We start from the raw sequence: 17,408 nt of genomic DNA on the forward strand, positions 1-17,408 counted from the left end.
AGTTTAGCACTTCTACCCTGAAGGGTCAGCGCGGGTCGTGATAGGGGGAAGAGTGAGTGAGAGAGAGGGAGGGACGAGGGAGAGACACAGACTTCAGAACTCACCCAACTCCTCCTTCATTGCTGCATTCCTCTGGGTTCACTAGCGTCGTGTTTCCCAAGCCTAGCAGCCCCACTTTGACCTCTGAACTCTGAACGCTGTGAACTGACATCTTGACAGGCAAAGTCTGGGCATTTTTTTCTATTTCTCCTTTCCATCTCTGTTGTAGAGGAAGTGTTCTCATCCTCTTTGAGACTCGCCCATTTGTTGTTGACTCTTGTTCTTCCGAAACCCCGGGGTGCGTCTCAATAGTATTTTGTTCAGTCTCCTTGTCTTACAGTTGTACTCTAACTGTAATGATGTGTCAACAAATTCCCACAAGTGGGGCATATGCAGGAGAGGATACCACTTTAGAGTGAAATGCCTTTCTTGCAAACTCAAAGCAGAAACATTGTAATAATCAATAACAATTTATTACTAGAAAAAACACTATGAAATACATAAAGTTAGCATACTACAGTGGGGGGAAAAGTATTTGATCCCCTGCTGATTTTGTACGTTTGCCCACTGACAAAGAAATGATCAGTCTATAATTTTAATGGTAGGTTTATTTCAACAGTGAGAGACAGAATAACAACAAAAAAATCCAGAAAAACCCATGTCAAAAATGTTATAAATTGATTTGCATTTTAATGAGGGAAATAAGTATTTGACCCCCTCTCAATCAGAAAGATTTCTGGCTCCCAGGTGTCTTTTATACAGGTAACGAGCTGAGATTAGGAGCACACTCTTAAAGCGCCCGCAAGGTCCCCCTGCTCAGGAATACATATACATGCCGTCTGAAGTTTGCCAATGAACATCTGAATGATTCAGAGGACAACTGGGTGAAATTGTTGTGGTCAGATGAGACCAAAATGGAGCTCTTTGGCATCAACTCAACTCGCCGTGTTTGGAGGAGGAGGAATGCAGCCTATGACCCCAAGAACACCATCTCTACCATTAAAACATGGAGGTGGAAACATGCTTTGGGGGTGTTTTTCTGCTAAGGGGACAGGACAACTTCATCGCATCATTTGACGGGGCCATGTACCGTCAAATCTTGGGTGAGAACCTCCTTCCCTCAGCCAGGGCATTGAAAATGGGTCGTGGATGGGTATTCCAGCATGACAATGACCCAAAACACACAGCCAAGGCAACAAAGGAGTGGCTCAAGAAGAAGCACATTAAGGTCCTGGAGTGGCCTAGCCAGTCTCCAGACCTTAATCCCATAGAAAATCTGTGGAGGGAGCTGAAGGTTTGAGTTGGCAAACGTCAGCCTCGAAACCTTAATGACTTGGAGAAGATCTGCAAAAGGAGTGGGACAAAATCCCTCCTGAGATGTGTGCAAACCTGGTGGACAACTACAAGAAACGTCTGACCTCTGTGATTGCCAACAAGGGTTTTGCCACCAAGTACTAAGTCATGTTTTGCAGAGGGGTCAAATACTTATTTCCCTCATTAAAATGCAAATCATTTTATAACATTTTCGATATGTGTTTTTCTAGATTTTTTTGTTGTTATTCTGTCTCTCACTGTTCAAATAAACCTACCATTAAAATTATAGACTGATCATTTCTTTGTAAGTGGGCAAACACACAAAATCAGCAGGGGATCAAATACTTTTCCCCCACTGTATATACAGGGAAAAAAAGTAAATTCCAATACCATATTTATAATGTGCAGGGATACTGGAGTGATGGAGGTAGATATGTATAGGGGTAAGGGGAATAGGCAAAATGATATAAGATAAACAGAGTAGCAGCAGCTTGTACAGTGGCTTGCGAAAGTGTTCACCCCACTTGGTATTTTCCCTATTTTGTTGCCTTACAAGCTGGAATTAAAATTGATTTTTGGGGGGGTTTGTATTGTTTGATTTACACAACATGCCTACCACTTCCAAGATGCAAAATATGTTTTATTGTGAAACAAACAAGAAATAAGACAAAAAAAAACAGAACTTGAGCGTGCATAACTATTCACCCACCCAAAGTCAATACTTTGTAGAGCCACCTTTTGCAGCAATTACAGCTGCAAGTCTCTTGGGGTATGTCTCTATAAGTTTGGCACATCTAGCCACTGGAATTTTTGCCTATTATTCAAAGCAAAACTGCTCCAGCTCCTTCAAATTGGTTCCGCTGATGTACAGCAATCTTTTAAGTCATACCACAGATTCTCAATTGGATTGAGGTCTGGGCTTTGACTAGGCCATTCCAAGACATTTAAATGTTTCCCCTTAAACCACACGAGTGTTGCTTTAGCAGTATGCTTAGTGTCATTGTCCTGCTGGGAGGTGAACCTTCGTCCCAGTCTAAAATCTCTGGAAGACTGAAACAGGTTTTTCTCAAGAATTTCCCCGTATTTAGTGCCATCCATCATTCCTTCAATTCTGACCAGTTTCCCAGTCCCTGCCGATGGAAAAACATCCCCACAGCATGATGCTGCCACCACCATGCTTCACTGTGGGGATTGTGTTCTCAGGGTGATGAGAGGTGTTTTGCGCCAGACATAGCATTTCCTTGATGGCCAAAAAGCTCAATTTTAGTCTCATCTGACCAGAGTACCTTCTTCCATATGTTTGGGGAGTCTTCCACATGCCTTTTGGCGAACACCAAATGTGTTTGCTTATTTGTATCTTTAAGCAATGTCTTTTTTCTGGCCACTCTTCTGTAAAGCCCAGCTCTGTGGAGTGTACGGCTTAAAGTGGTCCTATGGACCTCTCTGCTGTGGAGCTATGCAGCTCCTTCAGGGTTATCTTTGGTCTCTTTGTTGCCTCTGATGAATGCCCTCCTTGCCTGGTCTGAGTTTTGGTGGGTGGCCCTCTTGGCACAACGGCAAGGGGGATGAATTATTTTGCAAGGCACTGTATATGAGTGTGTGTGTGTGTGTGTGTGTGTGTGTGTGTGTGTGTGTGTGTAGAGTCAGTATAAATGTATGTGTGAGTTAGCAAATGATGGAGTGACCGTGTGTAGGGCCCTGTGAGTGTGCATAGAGAGTGCAAAAATGTAGTCTGTGTAGCTACTGTATTTTGTTAGCTATTTATCAATTGTATTGGTTGGGGATAGAAGCTGTTCAAGAGCCTGTTGGTGTCAGACTTGATGCACCGGTATCTTGCCGTGCGGCAGGGGAGAAAATAGTCTATTACTTGTGTGGTTGGAGTCTTTAATGATTTTCCGGGCCTTCTTTTCACACTGCCTGATATAGAGGTCCTGGATGGCAGGGAGCTTGGCCCCAGTGATGAACTGGGCTGTCCGCACAACCCTCTGTAGCGCCATGCGATTGAGGGCGGTGCTATTGCCTTACCAAGCAGTGATGTAGCCAGTCAATATGCTCTCAATGGTACAGCTGTAGAAGTGTTTGAGTATTTTAAGGGCCCATGCCAAACTTTTTCAAACTCCTGAGGGGGAAGAGGCACTGTCGCGTCTTCACGACTGTGCTTGTGTATGGACCATTTTAAGTCTTGGACACTGAGGAACTGGAAGCTGTCTACCTGCTCCACTGCCACCCTGTCGATGTGGTCCATGATCAGCTCTTTGGTCTTGCTGACGTTGAGGGAGCGGTTGTTGCTCCGGCACCACACTGCCAGGTCATTGTCGCTGGTAATCAGGCCTACCACCGTCGTGCCAACAGTGAATTTGATGATGATTGTGTGTGTGTGTGTGTGCACGCGTTTTCACAACTTTTGCATTCTAGGTTATTGGTGTGTGTCTCCGAGCACAAGGTGAATGGATACCCTTTTAAAAAGCACTGAACATAATCCCATGTTAATAAAGCTTGATCAATGTCACTCTCCCTCCCGGCTAGACAAGGAATGGATGAATGGCACTGACACTCGGAGACAGAGGGTGGAATACCTGCCACCTCAAACTGTTTTTGTCTGTCATCTATATTTGAAAGTAGGGAGGACATGAAGGGGGATAGAGCAGGGGGAGGGAGGCAAGAGGAACGTGGAAGGAGGACGAGAGAGTCCCAAAGATGACTAGGCTATTGTATAAGCTGCCTGCTGCTCCAATTCAATACTAAACCTTGAGGGGGGGCGTGAGAAGGAGGAGAGAGTGAAAAGCAGGCTAAAGAGTCAAGAGTGAAGAAAAGAGTGTGTGGAGCATTGTAGACAGTAGGACAGCCATAGGAGATTGGGGGGAATAGTGAAAGCAAGAGCAAGGGAAAGAGCAGGCCTCAGTCCAAGTCAAATGGAGGGCTCTAAATTTAGGAGAAAGGTGTTACTGGGGGTCATGAGAATAAACTGGGCCTTAAGGCCAGAGCCATAGGCAGTAGACACAGCTCTGGGGCGGGCACCACTATATTTGTATTTATTAAAGATCCCCATTAGCTGCTACACTACACATAAAACAAAAGATATAACAGTACATCATATAACATTGTTACACCACTACATCAAATCACATTTTATTAGTCACATACGCCGAATACAGCAGGTGCAGACCTTACAGTGCCGGTACAGAGGGGGGGTGCCGGTACAGAGTCAATGTGCAGGGGCTCCGGTTATTTGAGGTAGTATGTATATGTAGGTAGAGTTATTAAAGTGACTATGCATAGATGACAACAGAGAGTGACAGTGGTGTGGAGGGGGAAGGGAGGCAATGCAAATAGTCTGGGTAGCCATTTGACTAGATGTTCAGGAGTTTTATGGCTTGGGGGTAGAAGCTGTTTAGAAGCCTCTTGGACCTAGACTTGGCACTCCGGTACCGCTTGTCGTGCGGTAGCAGAGAGAACAGTCTATGACTAGGGTGGCTGGAGTCTTTGACAATTTTTAGGACCTTCCTCTGACACCGTCTGGTATAAAGGTCCTGGATGGTAGGAAGCTTGGCCCCAGTGATGTGTACTGGGCGTTCGCAGTGCCTTGCGGTCGGAGGCCAAGCATTTGCCATACCAGGCAGTGACTCAACCAGTCAGGATGCTCTCGATGGTGCAGCTGTAGAACCTTTTTGAGGATCTGAGGACATGCATACAGTACCAGTCAAAAGTTTATTATTATTCGGGGCATTGTACAAGGTGTCAGAAACGCGATGGCATCACACAGTTACTGCAGATTGGACGGCGGTACATTCATGATGCGAACATTCAACTTTCCATCTCATCCCAAAGATGCTCTATTGGATTGAGGTCTGGGACTGTGTAGGCCACTCAAGTAAACTGAGCTCATGTTCCAGGTGATATTTTTTGCACTCCTCAATTGTCCAGTGTTGCTGATCGTGTGCCCACCGGAGCCGCTTCTTTCTTGTTTTTGGCGGATAGTAGTGGAACCTCCAGTGTGGTCATCTGCTGCAACAGCCCATCCGTGACAAGGATCAACGAGTTGTGCATTCCGAGTTGCCATTCTGCACACCACTGTTGTACTGCGCCGTCATTTGTCTGTTTGTGGCCCGCCTGTTAGCTTGCATGATTCTTCCTGATAAACTCAGTCACCGTATCACTATAATCATTGACATTATTCTCCGAAGCTATCCGGAACATATCCCACGGATCAAAATCTTGAAGCGTGGATTCTGATTTGTCAGACCGCCGTTGAATAGTCCTTAGCACTGGTGCTTCCTGTTTGAGTTTTTGCCTGTAGGAAGGGAGGAGCAAAATGGAGTCATGATCAGATTTGCGGAAAGGAGGGCGGGGGAGGGCCCTGTAGGCATCCTGGAAGTTGGAGTAACAGTGGTCGAGTGTTTTTAGCAGCGCGAGTACTACAGTCGGTGTGTTGATAGAACTTCAGCAGATTTTTTTTTCTCAAATTTGCTTTGTTAAAATCCCCAGTTACAATAAATGCGGCCTCAGGATATGTGATTTTTGCATAAAGTCCAGTGAAGTCCTTTGAGGGCCGTCGTGGTATCGGCTTGAGGGGGGATATACATGGCTGTGACTAACTGAAGATAATTCTCTTGGGAGATAGTAAGGTCAGCATTTGAGGTATTCTAGGTCGGGTGAACATACAGGAACTCAAGCCTTTTGTTATCACGATCATATCGTTCATTCTAGCGGGAGATGGCTCGGCAGACTTTTTTTTCTGACTTAGGAATTGTGGAAAGGTATCTGGCTGAAAAATGAGTGTGTAACCAGCTGTATAGACGACAGCCGGCACTAATGGAAAACACTGCACATTTGCTATCTGTAAATTCAAAAAGTCACACCATTCTGAATAAGCCATTGTTATGTGTTACTGTAGATTCCTGTATTAACCATTCCTCTCTTTTTCTCTTCCTTCCTTCTCTCTCTTCCTCCCCCAGTGGTGATCAGCCAGTGGCAGGGTGAGCCCAAGGAGCACGTCATCTCCCTGGTCCTCACCCACCTGCCCCTGCTCAAGCCGGGCAACGTCGAAGCCAAGGGCGAGTACATGCGCCTCCTGCCCCGCATCCTGGCACACACCATCGAGCACGGCCGCCATCTGGAAGAGTCGCGCCAGCTCCTCTCCTATGCCCTCATCCACCCGGCCACCTCACTGGATGACCGAGCCGCCCTCGCCCTCTGGCTCAATCACCTGGAGGAACGCGCTGCCGCCCGGGCCGACTCGTTGGAACGGCTGCCCCCCTCCCCAGCCTCGCACCATCAGACGCCCCCCTCAACGCTCTCCTCGTCGGGTTCCAGTTTGGGTTCCTCTGTGGGCCACCTGGGTCACCTGTATCCCCACCAGCGCTACGGCTCAGACGATCGGCTCAACGGCTGGCAGGGGTCGAGGGACTCCGGGTTGGGCAGTGGATGGCAGCAGCAGGGGCAGGGAGGGTGTGAGAATGGTGGGCACCTGGCTCTCTACCCGTCCTCGTCGGTACCTGGGAGTATCAACACGGTGGGCACGGGCGGCAGCAGCAACACCAGTGAGTGGCTCTTCTTTTTCGACTTCCAGCTTTTTATAGCGAAGTCCCAATTGTCTGACATGGCTTCCTTTCTTCCTTTCCTCTCCTGGTTTACTTTCTATCTGGAGCAGCACTGATCTGAAAGGAGTCCAATCAATCAAATTTATTAATTAAGCTCTGTTTACATCAACAGTTGTCCCAATGTTGTCATAGTAGTAACTAACATAAAATGGGCATAAAATAAACGCCTGAGTGGAGTCCCCACATCCGGTTTTCAGGGAAAAAGGAAGCTAGGTTGAAGGTAATGTGTCCCTGAAAACCAAATACATCTGGTTGTTGTTGACCCCGCTGAGGGTGTCACAGTATTACCCTGGCCTAGACCAGCAAAGAGTTAGGTTAGGTTTGAAGACCTACCCAGGCCTTTCACCGTCAGTTGTGGTGAATTAAAGGGGACAAGGAAAGGAAAGGAAACTGTGTTATGATGTGGCCTCCTCCACTTGTTGTTGTTGTTTTGGATTGGAACACTCACTCTTAGCAGCTCACTCAGCAGTTTGCATGTGCTTAATCAGGGTTCCTGATGCTGATGAGAGTGCGGTCTTTATTAAACAGACTTGTCTCGCCTCAGGACACTCTGAAATTATAGTTTACAATGACACTTTACACCACTTTAGTTGTGTTAGTAACCTTTTCAAATAAAGTGGTGTCAAAGTCTCAAGAGTCTAGATGACCCCCCCCCCCCACACACACACACACACAGTTTTCCTGTTGTCATTGCAGACCTTAGAGAGCTATTTATAACTTTTAAGGAATGTCCAGATCAACTAGCCCATGTCAGCTAACGTTTTTTAGCTAGGTTTTTTAGCCCGTAGGTTTTGTTGTAATGTTTGAGTGACTCAAATATCACATGAGTGCATATAAGATATGGCAAAATCGAATTGCAGGAAATTAGCTTTAAAATGGCAAAAAAAGAGGTGTGTGAACAGTTTGTGTTATGAACAGTTTGTGCTTATGTCACGTCCTGACCATATACTTAGGTTTTTTTGTATTATATTTGGTCAGGACGTGGCAGTTTTGTTTGGTTAATTGGGGTTGGGACTCTCAGTTGAAGGCAGGTGTTGTCTATCTGCCTTTGATTGAGAGTCCCATATAGTGGGGTGTGTTTGTTTGATTTTTGTGGGTAATTGTAATTTTGCACTGTGTTTCGTTTCACCTGTGAAACTGTCACCTTTCTCCTCTGAGTGTTTATTTTGTTTTGTCGTTTCCATCTAAAATAAATATGATGTGGAACAGTCAACCTGCTGCGTATTGGTCATCGAGTGATTTCGACATATCTTCCGATGAGGGAGAATACGAGGAACGTGACAGAATTACCCACCGACAACGGACCAAGCAGCAGAGGAAGGAGCAGCACAAGGAGAGGCACCAGGAGAAAGGCTATCTGGAGTCATGGACTTGGGAGGAAATCCTGGACGGGAAAGGACCATGGACTCAAGCTGGGGATTATCGCCGCCCACAGTGGGAGATCGAGGCGGCGAGAGCTGAGAGGCGCTGGTATGAGGAGAGGGAGCGCAACGGACACGGGAGGCAGCCCCACAATTTTTTTGGGGGGGGGCACACGGGGAGATTGGCGGAGTCAGGTGGTAGACCTAAGCCAACTCCCCGTGCTTACCGGAAGCAGCGTGGTACTGGTAAGACACCGTGTTATGCTGTGGAGCGCACGGTGTCCCCAGTGCACGTTCAAAGCCCGGTGCGCTACATACCAGCCCCCCGCAAGTGCCATGCGAGTGCAGGCATCGAGCCAGGGCGGATGGTGCCAGCTCAGCGCGTCTGGTCTCCAGTGCGCCTCCTCGGTCCAGGTTATCCTGCGCCGGCGTTGCGCACTGTGTCTCCAGAGCGCTGGGAGGGTCCAGTTCGCCCAATGCCTGCTCTCCGCCCGTGCCGGGCCAAAGTGGGCATTCAGCCTGGAGTGTGGGTAAAGAGTGTCCGTACCAGAACTCCAGTGCTCCCCCACAGCCCGGTTTATCCTGTGCCTCCTCCTCGGACCAGGCCTCCAGTGGGTCTCCCCATCCTGGTTCATCCTGTGCCACCTCCCAGGACCAGGCCTTCAGTGGGTCTCCCCAGCCTGGTGAGTCCTGTGCCACCTCCCAGGACCAGGCCTTCAGTGGGTCTCCCCATCCTGGTTCATCCTGTGCCACCTCCCAGGACCAGGCCTCCAGTGGGTCTCCCCATCCTGGTCCGTCCTGTGCCACCTCCTCGGACCAGGCCTCCAGTGGGTCTCCCCATCCTGGTCCGTCCTGTGCCACCTCCTCGGACCAGGCCTCCAGTGGGTCTCCCCATCCTGGTTCATCCTGTGCCACCTCCCAGGACCAGGCCTCCAGTGGGTCTCCCCATCCTGGTCCGTCCTGTGCCACCTCCTCGGACCAGGCCTCCAGTGGGTCTCCCCATCCTGGTTCATCCTGTGCCACCTCCCAGGACCAGGCCTTCAGTGGGTCTCCCCAGCCTGGTGAGTCCTGTGCCTGTGCCCAGGGCCAGGCATCCATCATGTCTCCCCAGCCTGGTGAATCCTGGGTCAGGGCCGTCGGAGGATCCGACACCGGGGTGCGGCCCAGAGGATCCGACACCGGGGTGCGGACCAGAGTATCCGACAACCTCTTGCGACCCGGGACTGAGGGGAGCTGCCTGTGACCCAGAACCGGGTGAGTCTGGTCACAATTCTAAAATAAAGTTGATTAACTATGACTGTGATGATTCTGCCTACAACCCAGAACCGAAGGAGTCTGCTTACAGCCTGGGACCGACGGAGTCGGCCCACGAACCAGAACCAAAGAAGTCTGCCTACTGTCCTAAGCCCAACAGGTCTGTCTACGGTCTGTTGGACAGTAGGCCAGAACCGGAGCCACCTCCAATAGAGGTGGGTTGGGGAGGGGGGGTGTAGCACTGTGCCGTCGTTGACGGCAGCCACCCTCCCTTCCCTCCCTTTAGTTAGGAGGTTAATTGTGTGTTGTTTTTTTTTGGTTTTGTTTTTTTCTGTTGGTTTTGTGCATTCAGTGTATGCACCTTTAGGGGGGGGTAATGTCACGTCCTGACCATATACTTAGGTTTTTTTGTATTATATTTGGTCAGGACGTGGCAGTTTTGTTTGGTTAATTGGGGTTGGGACTCTCAGTTGAAGGCAGGTGTTGTCTATCTGCCTTTGATTGAGAGTCCCATATAGTGGGGTGTGTTTGTTTGATTTTTGTGGGTAATTGTAATTTTGCACTGTGTTTCGTTTCACCTGTGAAACTGTCACCTTTCTCCTCTGAGTGTTTATTTTGTTTTGTCGTTTCCATCTAAAATAAATATGATGTGGAACAGTCAACCTGCTGCGTATTGGTCATCGAGTGATTTCGACATATCTTCCGATGAGGGAGAATACGAGGAACGTGACAGCTTATACCCATAGAAATAGACACTGGGGGGGGGGGGGGGGTGGGGGGGTGGAGGATGTTCTCCAATGCTGGAAGGGGGGGCTGAGTGAAAATGTTTTGGAACCCCTGTTCTAGAGCACCCTCAGCCAGAACCAATGCTGTAAGGCCCGTCACACAGGTAAACTCCAAAGAAACCCAAGTCAGCCAGCCACTAGCCACCTCTGACAAATAGCCGGAAAATGTCTACCCGCTATGTTGAAGTCTAAAGTGTTAGGTCGGTGTGTAGGCCCTATGGCCCAGCACTCCAAAGCTATTCAGATTGAACATATCTGTGGTTAGAGCAGGATATTTCCAGTTGAAGAATGCAAGGGTCTTTTTTTTTCTCAGATGAAGGAGACAGCTGGAGATATAAATAAGGACACATTTAAAGCTCTGGGCCCTGCGCAAGATCCTCTTTTTTGGTTTTACTGTGCTTGGGAGTTTCAGAAGTCCATCAGTCCATAGCACAAATGAGCGATATTTATTTTTATTTGTTATTTTTTTTACAACTCTAATCTAGAGTTGCCCTTCTTTTAGCCAATGGTCAGTCACCACAGGATTAAAGACACTGCATGGTCAATTCAATGTCTGCATTGGCCGTGCAGCATTTACGGTGATACGGAAGTCGGGGATTTCATACTTCTTGCGCTTTGCGGAGCAGCGCAGAGCTGTTGTGAAGGAAGTTGTCAAGGAAGAGTTTGTGTTTATACAGGACCTCCCGCCCCCATCTACCATCAACCAATCATGTCAAGGCGGAGCTATACGGAGCCCTCCGCATTGTTGCAAAATTTCGGAGGCGCACGGCGATGTGGTACTGAGCTCAATTTAGCCTCGGTGTGACTCTGGAGGCTCCGAAATTGCGTCACACCCTCCAAACCGAGCCTCCGACCACATTTTCAGAATCAAGCATAAATTGTCTCAATGTGTTTGAATTGGGCTTGCATTCAGCAGTGCACAACTTTGTGGAATGTTCAGATAGAGATATGTTATGTAGAACAAACATGCCTCTATGTAGAATAAGGAATCATGTCAGCTCTATTCGCGACATTTCTATCTGCAACGTCCCTCAATGTTTGCTTACTGAGTGTGGCCCTAGTAATCTTCGAATGAATTGACTGTTAGCCAGGGCAGTTTATTATGGTGGTTAGGTTAGAGATTTAGTGGCTAAAGGTTTTTCATCTTATGCCCAAATTAAGTAATTCTCTCTCTTTTGATTGTATATTTAATCATTTATAACAGTTAAGTCATAGGGTTGTTTATAGGCTACACAGGAAGTGTTTAGGAATGAGATTTTATTGTTCAATATAGTTTATAAACAAAGGAATTGTTGATTATGGCAAAATGGAAATTGTGTGTTGAAAAATATGGAAATTTGACCCATAGAATGATCATTCTCTATTTTTATGACTGGACCATAGTACTCTGATTGGCATATTCATAGTCTGCCAATCATAGAGTACTATGGTCCAGTCATAAAAATAGAGAATGATCTTTCTATGGGTCAAGTCTCCATATTTTTCAACAATGCAATATTTCTACACACAATCCCTCCTGTCTGTCTCTGTCTCCGTCACACCCCACATGCGTACCTCCCTATCGCCATCCCAGGCACCACGTCCCATCCCTTACCCATGTAAGGTAGCCTTTGTGGAGAGTCTGTATTTAAGGAAAATGGCTAATATTTAGGGACTGGAACTTGTAATGTTAGCTGGCCACCTATTTTAAACCAGCCCGTGAAGTCCTATACATAGCCAGGCTAACACAGTTAGTGGTGCCGCATATAGGGGGAGAAAGAGACTGACAGGCGACACACACACACACACACACACCGGCCGGACAGTGGGCACATTAAGCTCTCTCCAGTACATCTTATTTTTTTGCCAGCGTGCCCGCTCTGTCTACTGGGCATTTCCATCTAAATTGGACCCATGATCACCAACATGTGAAGTTCATAGGAGCATGTCAAATTGGGTGTTCAATGAAAGCTAAGAGTCTATATTTGTGACTTTTTATACATTTTGTTGTTACAAAGTGGGATTAAAATTGATTTAATTGTCTTTTTTTTTGTCAACGATCTACACAAAATACTCATGTCAAAGTGGAACAAAAATTCTAACATTTGTAAAAAAAAAAATAATAATAATAATGAAAAGCGAAACGGGTGTTTTATGATTGTTTCAGATTTGGTCTGTTCTGGACCAACCATATAATGGTCTTGTTTGGGGGTGGAACTCATTACCATAATAGCCACTGTGTAGAATAGTACCCAAATATGCAAAAGAAGGGTTTTGCATATTTCTACATGTGTGTAGCTATTCAGCATACATCACCATGAAGATAATTATATTAATAATCATAATTATACATTTCTGTATAGATCAGGGACGCATGATGTAATGCCATTACCGTAATTCCTTCCCCGGAAGTAAATCCACTTCAGCAACTGTAGTTCAATATCCAAAATACATGTTTTCATCCTTCAGCATGCTTTTACCTCTCACTAGAGCCCCATCACTACTAGCCTACTTGCCTCATGTCATAGCTGACACCCCATTCTTTCTGCAGACATCTTTTGATTCTTAATTCGGAGCAGATATTTAACAGAAATGTAGGAAAACGTGGTTGAATTCAAAACTGAGGGAGATTTTACCGTAATTATTTTACCAAGCATTGCATCTGCACAGTTCTTCCAGTAAATGTGTTTTTGTGAAATTTTCTGTGTAAATTGTTCAAAGTAGTCATTGTGCACAGAGTTGGAAATCAATGGTTTTTGTTTGGCATACATTTTAAAGTGAAAAATCTGAATCCGCATAATTCCGTTACTGTGGAATTGTCCTACTCCAGCTACTCCTGGAACGTTCTGTGACGCCATACAAGGTTTACCTGTTGTGTAGGTGTAAAAGCAGGGGAAAATGTCTCCGTCTCTCCCCCTCTCTTGCTCGCTTGTTTTTCTGACAAATAAAATAAATAGGACAAGTTGTGTTTTCTGTGACCCAACTGTGCCCAGCGGCCTCTTCGATCTAGCGACCTTTCGGTTACTGGCCCAACGCTCTAACCACTAGGCTACCTGCCACCTCTGGGAGAAGAGTGTGTTGTAAATGGACATTATAATCATCAGTAAATTGGTTACAGTAGTAAAGTTGAGCTGGGGGCTAAGACTCAGGTCTGGGCCTCACCATGCCTGTCTGTCCATGTCCCTACTAGCTCTCGAACTAACACAGTGTGTTGTCATGGTAGTATCCTAGCAGAACTGAGCCCCTTTCTAACTGTCTGGGCCTCCCCACCCCCCTGTCTCTTGTGTGTGTCTTGCAGTCCTGTTTGGCGGCGGCGGCGGGCAGCACAGTCCCCTGAAGCGTTCGGTGTCCCTTACCCCCCCGATGAGTGACGGCTCCTTGGCCGGTTCCTCCTCCTTGGGTTTAGGTCACGGCTGGCTCTCCCAGGAGGACCTGCGCGGGCCCCGGGGAGGAGGGCTGGGGCTGGCCCCCACCGACCCCCACCACGCACCCCTCTCCCCCCAGAGCAGCGTAGCGTCTTCGGGCAGTGGCGGCAGCGAGCACCTGGAGGACGCAGGTCTAGGAGGAGGAGGTTGCTGTGGAGGAGGCTTGTACCGCAGCAGCACATTTCATAAGGAGGGCAGCGGCATGAGGGGTGAGTTCAGTACTCCACCGCTCTCATGCGTAGCGGACAGAGTAACGTGGAGGAGGCAACCATGGGGTCTAGGGGGGTGGAGGGTGTTCACTTCAGGATGTCCCTCATCAATTGTTTGTTTTGAGGTGACCGCGTCTGCCCCCCAAATGCATTTGATAGTTAGATTTTTAGTGTAGTGATCCAGTCATTGATAAAACATTTTTTTTTTAATCCACTTCTATCAATGTCTGTTGAAACAGAGCTTTGTGTCCTGGTCTGAGATGGTTAAAGTGTTTTCTAGAATTTCCTCTCCAGCAGTGGTGGTCGGTGCCGTTTAAGATTAAGGAGGACGTTATTTGTTTATGAGCATGGCCTTTTTTCTATTATAGCATATTGGATGACTGTCATTCATATTCCATTCACCCAGCTCAATGAAACATCGATAGGTTCAGACTACTAAACTCAGCAAAAAAAGAAATGTCTTCTCACTGTCAACTGCCATTATTTTCAGCAAACTTAACATGTGTAAATATTTGTTTGAAGGTAACAAGATTCAACAACTGAGACAAACTGAACAAGTTCCACAGACATGTGACTAACAGAAATTGAATAATGTGTCCCTGAACAAAGGGGGGGTCAAAATCAAAGTAGCTATCTGGTGTAAGTATCTGGTGTGGCCACCAGCTGCATAAGTACTGCAGTGTATCTCCTCCTCATGGACTGCACCAGATTTACCAGTTCTTGCTGTGAGATGTTACCTCACTCTTCTACCAAGGCACCTGCAAGTTCCCGGACATTTCTGGGGGAATGGCCCTAGCCCTCACCCTCCAATCCAACAGGTCCCAGACATGCTCAATGGGATTGAAATCCGGGCTCTTCCCTGGCCATGGCAAAACACTGACATTCCTGTCTTGCAGGAAATCACGCACAGAACAAGCAGTATGGCTGGTGGCATTGTCATGCTGGAGGGTCATGTCAGGATGAGTATGCAGGAAGGGTACCACATGAGGGAAGAGGATGTCTTCCCTGTAACGCACAGCGTTGAGATTGCCTGCAATGACAACAAGCTCAGTCCGTTGATGCTGTGACACACCACCCCAGACCATGACGGACCCTCCACCTCCAAACCGATCCCGCTCCAGAGTACAGGCCTCGGTGTAACGCTCATTCCTTCAACGATAAACGCGAATCCGACCATCACCCCTGGTGAGACAAAACCGTGACTCATCAGTGAAAACTTTTTGCCAGTCCTGTCTGGTCCAGCGATGGTGGATTTGTGCCCATAGGCGACGTTGCTACCGGTGAAGTCTGGTGAGGACCTGCCTTACAACAGGCCTACAAGCCTACAAGCCAAGTTTCCCGTGTGTATCAAAAATGGTCCACCACCCAAAGGACATCAAGCCAACTTGACACAACTGTGGGAAGCAATGGAGTCAACATGGGCCAGCATCCCTGTGGAACGCTTTCAACACCTTGTGGAGTGCATGCCCTGACGAATTGAGGCTGTTCTGAGGGCAAAGGGCAACTCAATTTTAGGAAGATGTTCCTAATGTTTTGTACAGGTGTTGGCAACTGCAAAGACTATTCTCGTTGAGCGTGGTGACTTTCTGTCCATCGCCGTTGTAAACTACTGGGAAGCCAAAATGTTCCCATACTGGAGATTTAACGATGATGGAGATCCTCCAATTCTGGTTTATCGACCCCACAAATCGCCGTCAGACAGAACTAGTTCCCTGCTGCGCCTCACAAATGGACAGTTTGAAATGTGTCAATTCAGATTTTAACTTTGATTACAACGTGAGCATTGGCTCTAGTTGTTTTAATGGAATATTCTGAAAAAAAATTTCAGTTCAGATTTACTCAACAAACATAGGGCTACAATGCAGCGTAGGCATAGCCTATAGACCTAGTGTTTTTATTTTGTAATTTTTATTTTATTTGTATGTATTCATTCAGGTTTACAGTGCAGACCGAACCGAGGTCCCCATACCGAATACGTGTACCGTTACACCCCTACTAGTGACTTCTGGGTCAAGTTTTGATTGGTTGGCCCCCGCCACAATCGTGTCCTCAGGCTAAGGAAAGCAACCTGCTCCTTTCCAGGTGTTCACAAGCCACCCCCTTTTCCCAGCTTCCCTTTCTTTGAAATGAACATCCCATCTGTTGTGACATAATACTGAATTTAGCCTATGGAATAGCAACACATTGGTCACATTAATTGTGATTTGTGGATGATTGTGTTTTGTTTTTATTCAACATAGTTCTGTCTTGTCTGTGCAAGCACGTGAGTGAATGGGGCAGTAGGAAACAAGACCCCTGTTTGGTATTTTAAGTTGTTACGCGCCACCACCGCTCATGTTAAGGGCTCCAATATGGCTTGACTAGCGACGACAGAGTACTGTCAGAACAGAAGCGTACATGCTCTTATCGGTCTCTGATGTCGCCTTTCTAGCGTGGCTTTCTTTAAGACCCCGTTGCATGGACACAGATACAGTGACATCTGGTTCCTAGTGTACCCTGTATAACCTTGTACCATTATACATGAGTTTGCATAAGCAGTCATAAGCATCTGGGCTCCTATTCAGAATGTATCTCTGACTAGGAGTGCTGATCTAATCCATGTACTCTTATTCATTACAGTCTAAAAGGCAAAACTGATCCTATATCAGCACTCCTACTCTGAAACTTTGAACACGGCCTGAATGGCCCAACCAGCTAACAGTGGAGGTTTCTGGTATTGTTTGCCTTTGCTTGGGGTCAATGTTTTTGCCCTTTTCTAGTAGAAAGAAAGAAAGAAGGCCGTTTTAGGCTTTGTTTAGAGCCTAGTGTTTGCAGCTAAGTGTGACGTACACCGTTAAAGTACTGTGTTACCAATACATTATGATGTGACAATGAAATGTGATTTTAAAGCAGTAAAATAAAATACTTCTAAGGTAATTGACATTAGCATTCACCACATAACATGCAAAGCAAACGATAGAACCAAAGCTCCTTAGCTAGCAACCGACATATGAGGTGGTCTAAAAGGGGCCATGGTTTCAGTGTTTTACATCACGGCTCTGACTGGAAGGATAAGAGTCGAAGGGATAAGTCCCTATGGGCCCAGGTCCAAAGTAATCCACTAAATGGGGAATAGGATGCCATTTGGGACGCAGTCTAAGTCTGAGACACTCGGAGAGTTTTAACGGTGAGAGGGAATGTCAGAGGACACTCGTGTCATTACATTGACTTACTACAGCTGTGCCTAAGACATTTGTCTGACGTGTGTGCCTACAGATGTGCCGGCCTGGCTGAAAAGCCTCCGTCTCCATAAGTACGCGGCTCTGTTCTCCACCATGACGTACGACGAGATGATGTCACTGACCGAACAACAGCTGGAATCACAGGTCAGTAGCAACAAGGAATACCTAATGAAACGTTCTAGGACCGTAAAGGCAATTTTAAGGAATTGTTACGGTAGTGA

The 17,408-nt window shown here is 46.9% G+C and overlaps 1 protein-coding gene across 3 annotated transcripts in view; it reads left to right on the forward strand.

Annotated features, from left to right (window-relative positions):
- Positions 1-17,408, forward strand: part of LOC106602955 (protein Smaug homolog 1) — a 91,031-nt gene that overhangs the window by 49,847 nt on the left and 23,776 nt on the right. For 2 of the 3 annotated variants that reach the window (XM_014196013.3, XM_014196030.3), the window contains exons 3-5: positions 6,309-6,893; positions 13,631-13,966; positions 17,222-17,331. In XM_014196013.3, the coding sequence (XP_014051488.1) occupies positions 6,309-6,893; positions 13,631-13,966; positions 17,222-17,331 (1,031 nt within the window). The remainder of the gene's footprint in view (positions 1-6,308; positions 6,894-13,630; positions 13,967-17,221; positions 17,332-17,408) is intronic. The other variant, XM_014196049.3, reaches the window with a different exon arrangement.

Source organism: Salmo salar, chromosome 01, assembly GCF_965601325.2.
Source record: "Salmo salar chromosome 01, fSalSal1, whole genome shotgun sequence".
NCBI lineage: Eukaryota > Metazoa > Chordata > Actinopteri > Salmoniformes > Salmonidae > Salmo > Salmo salar.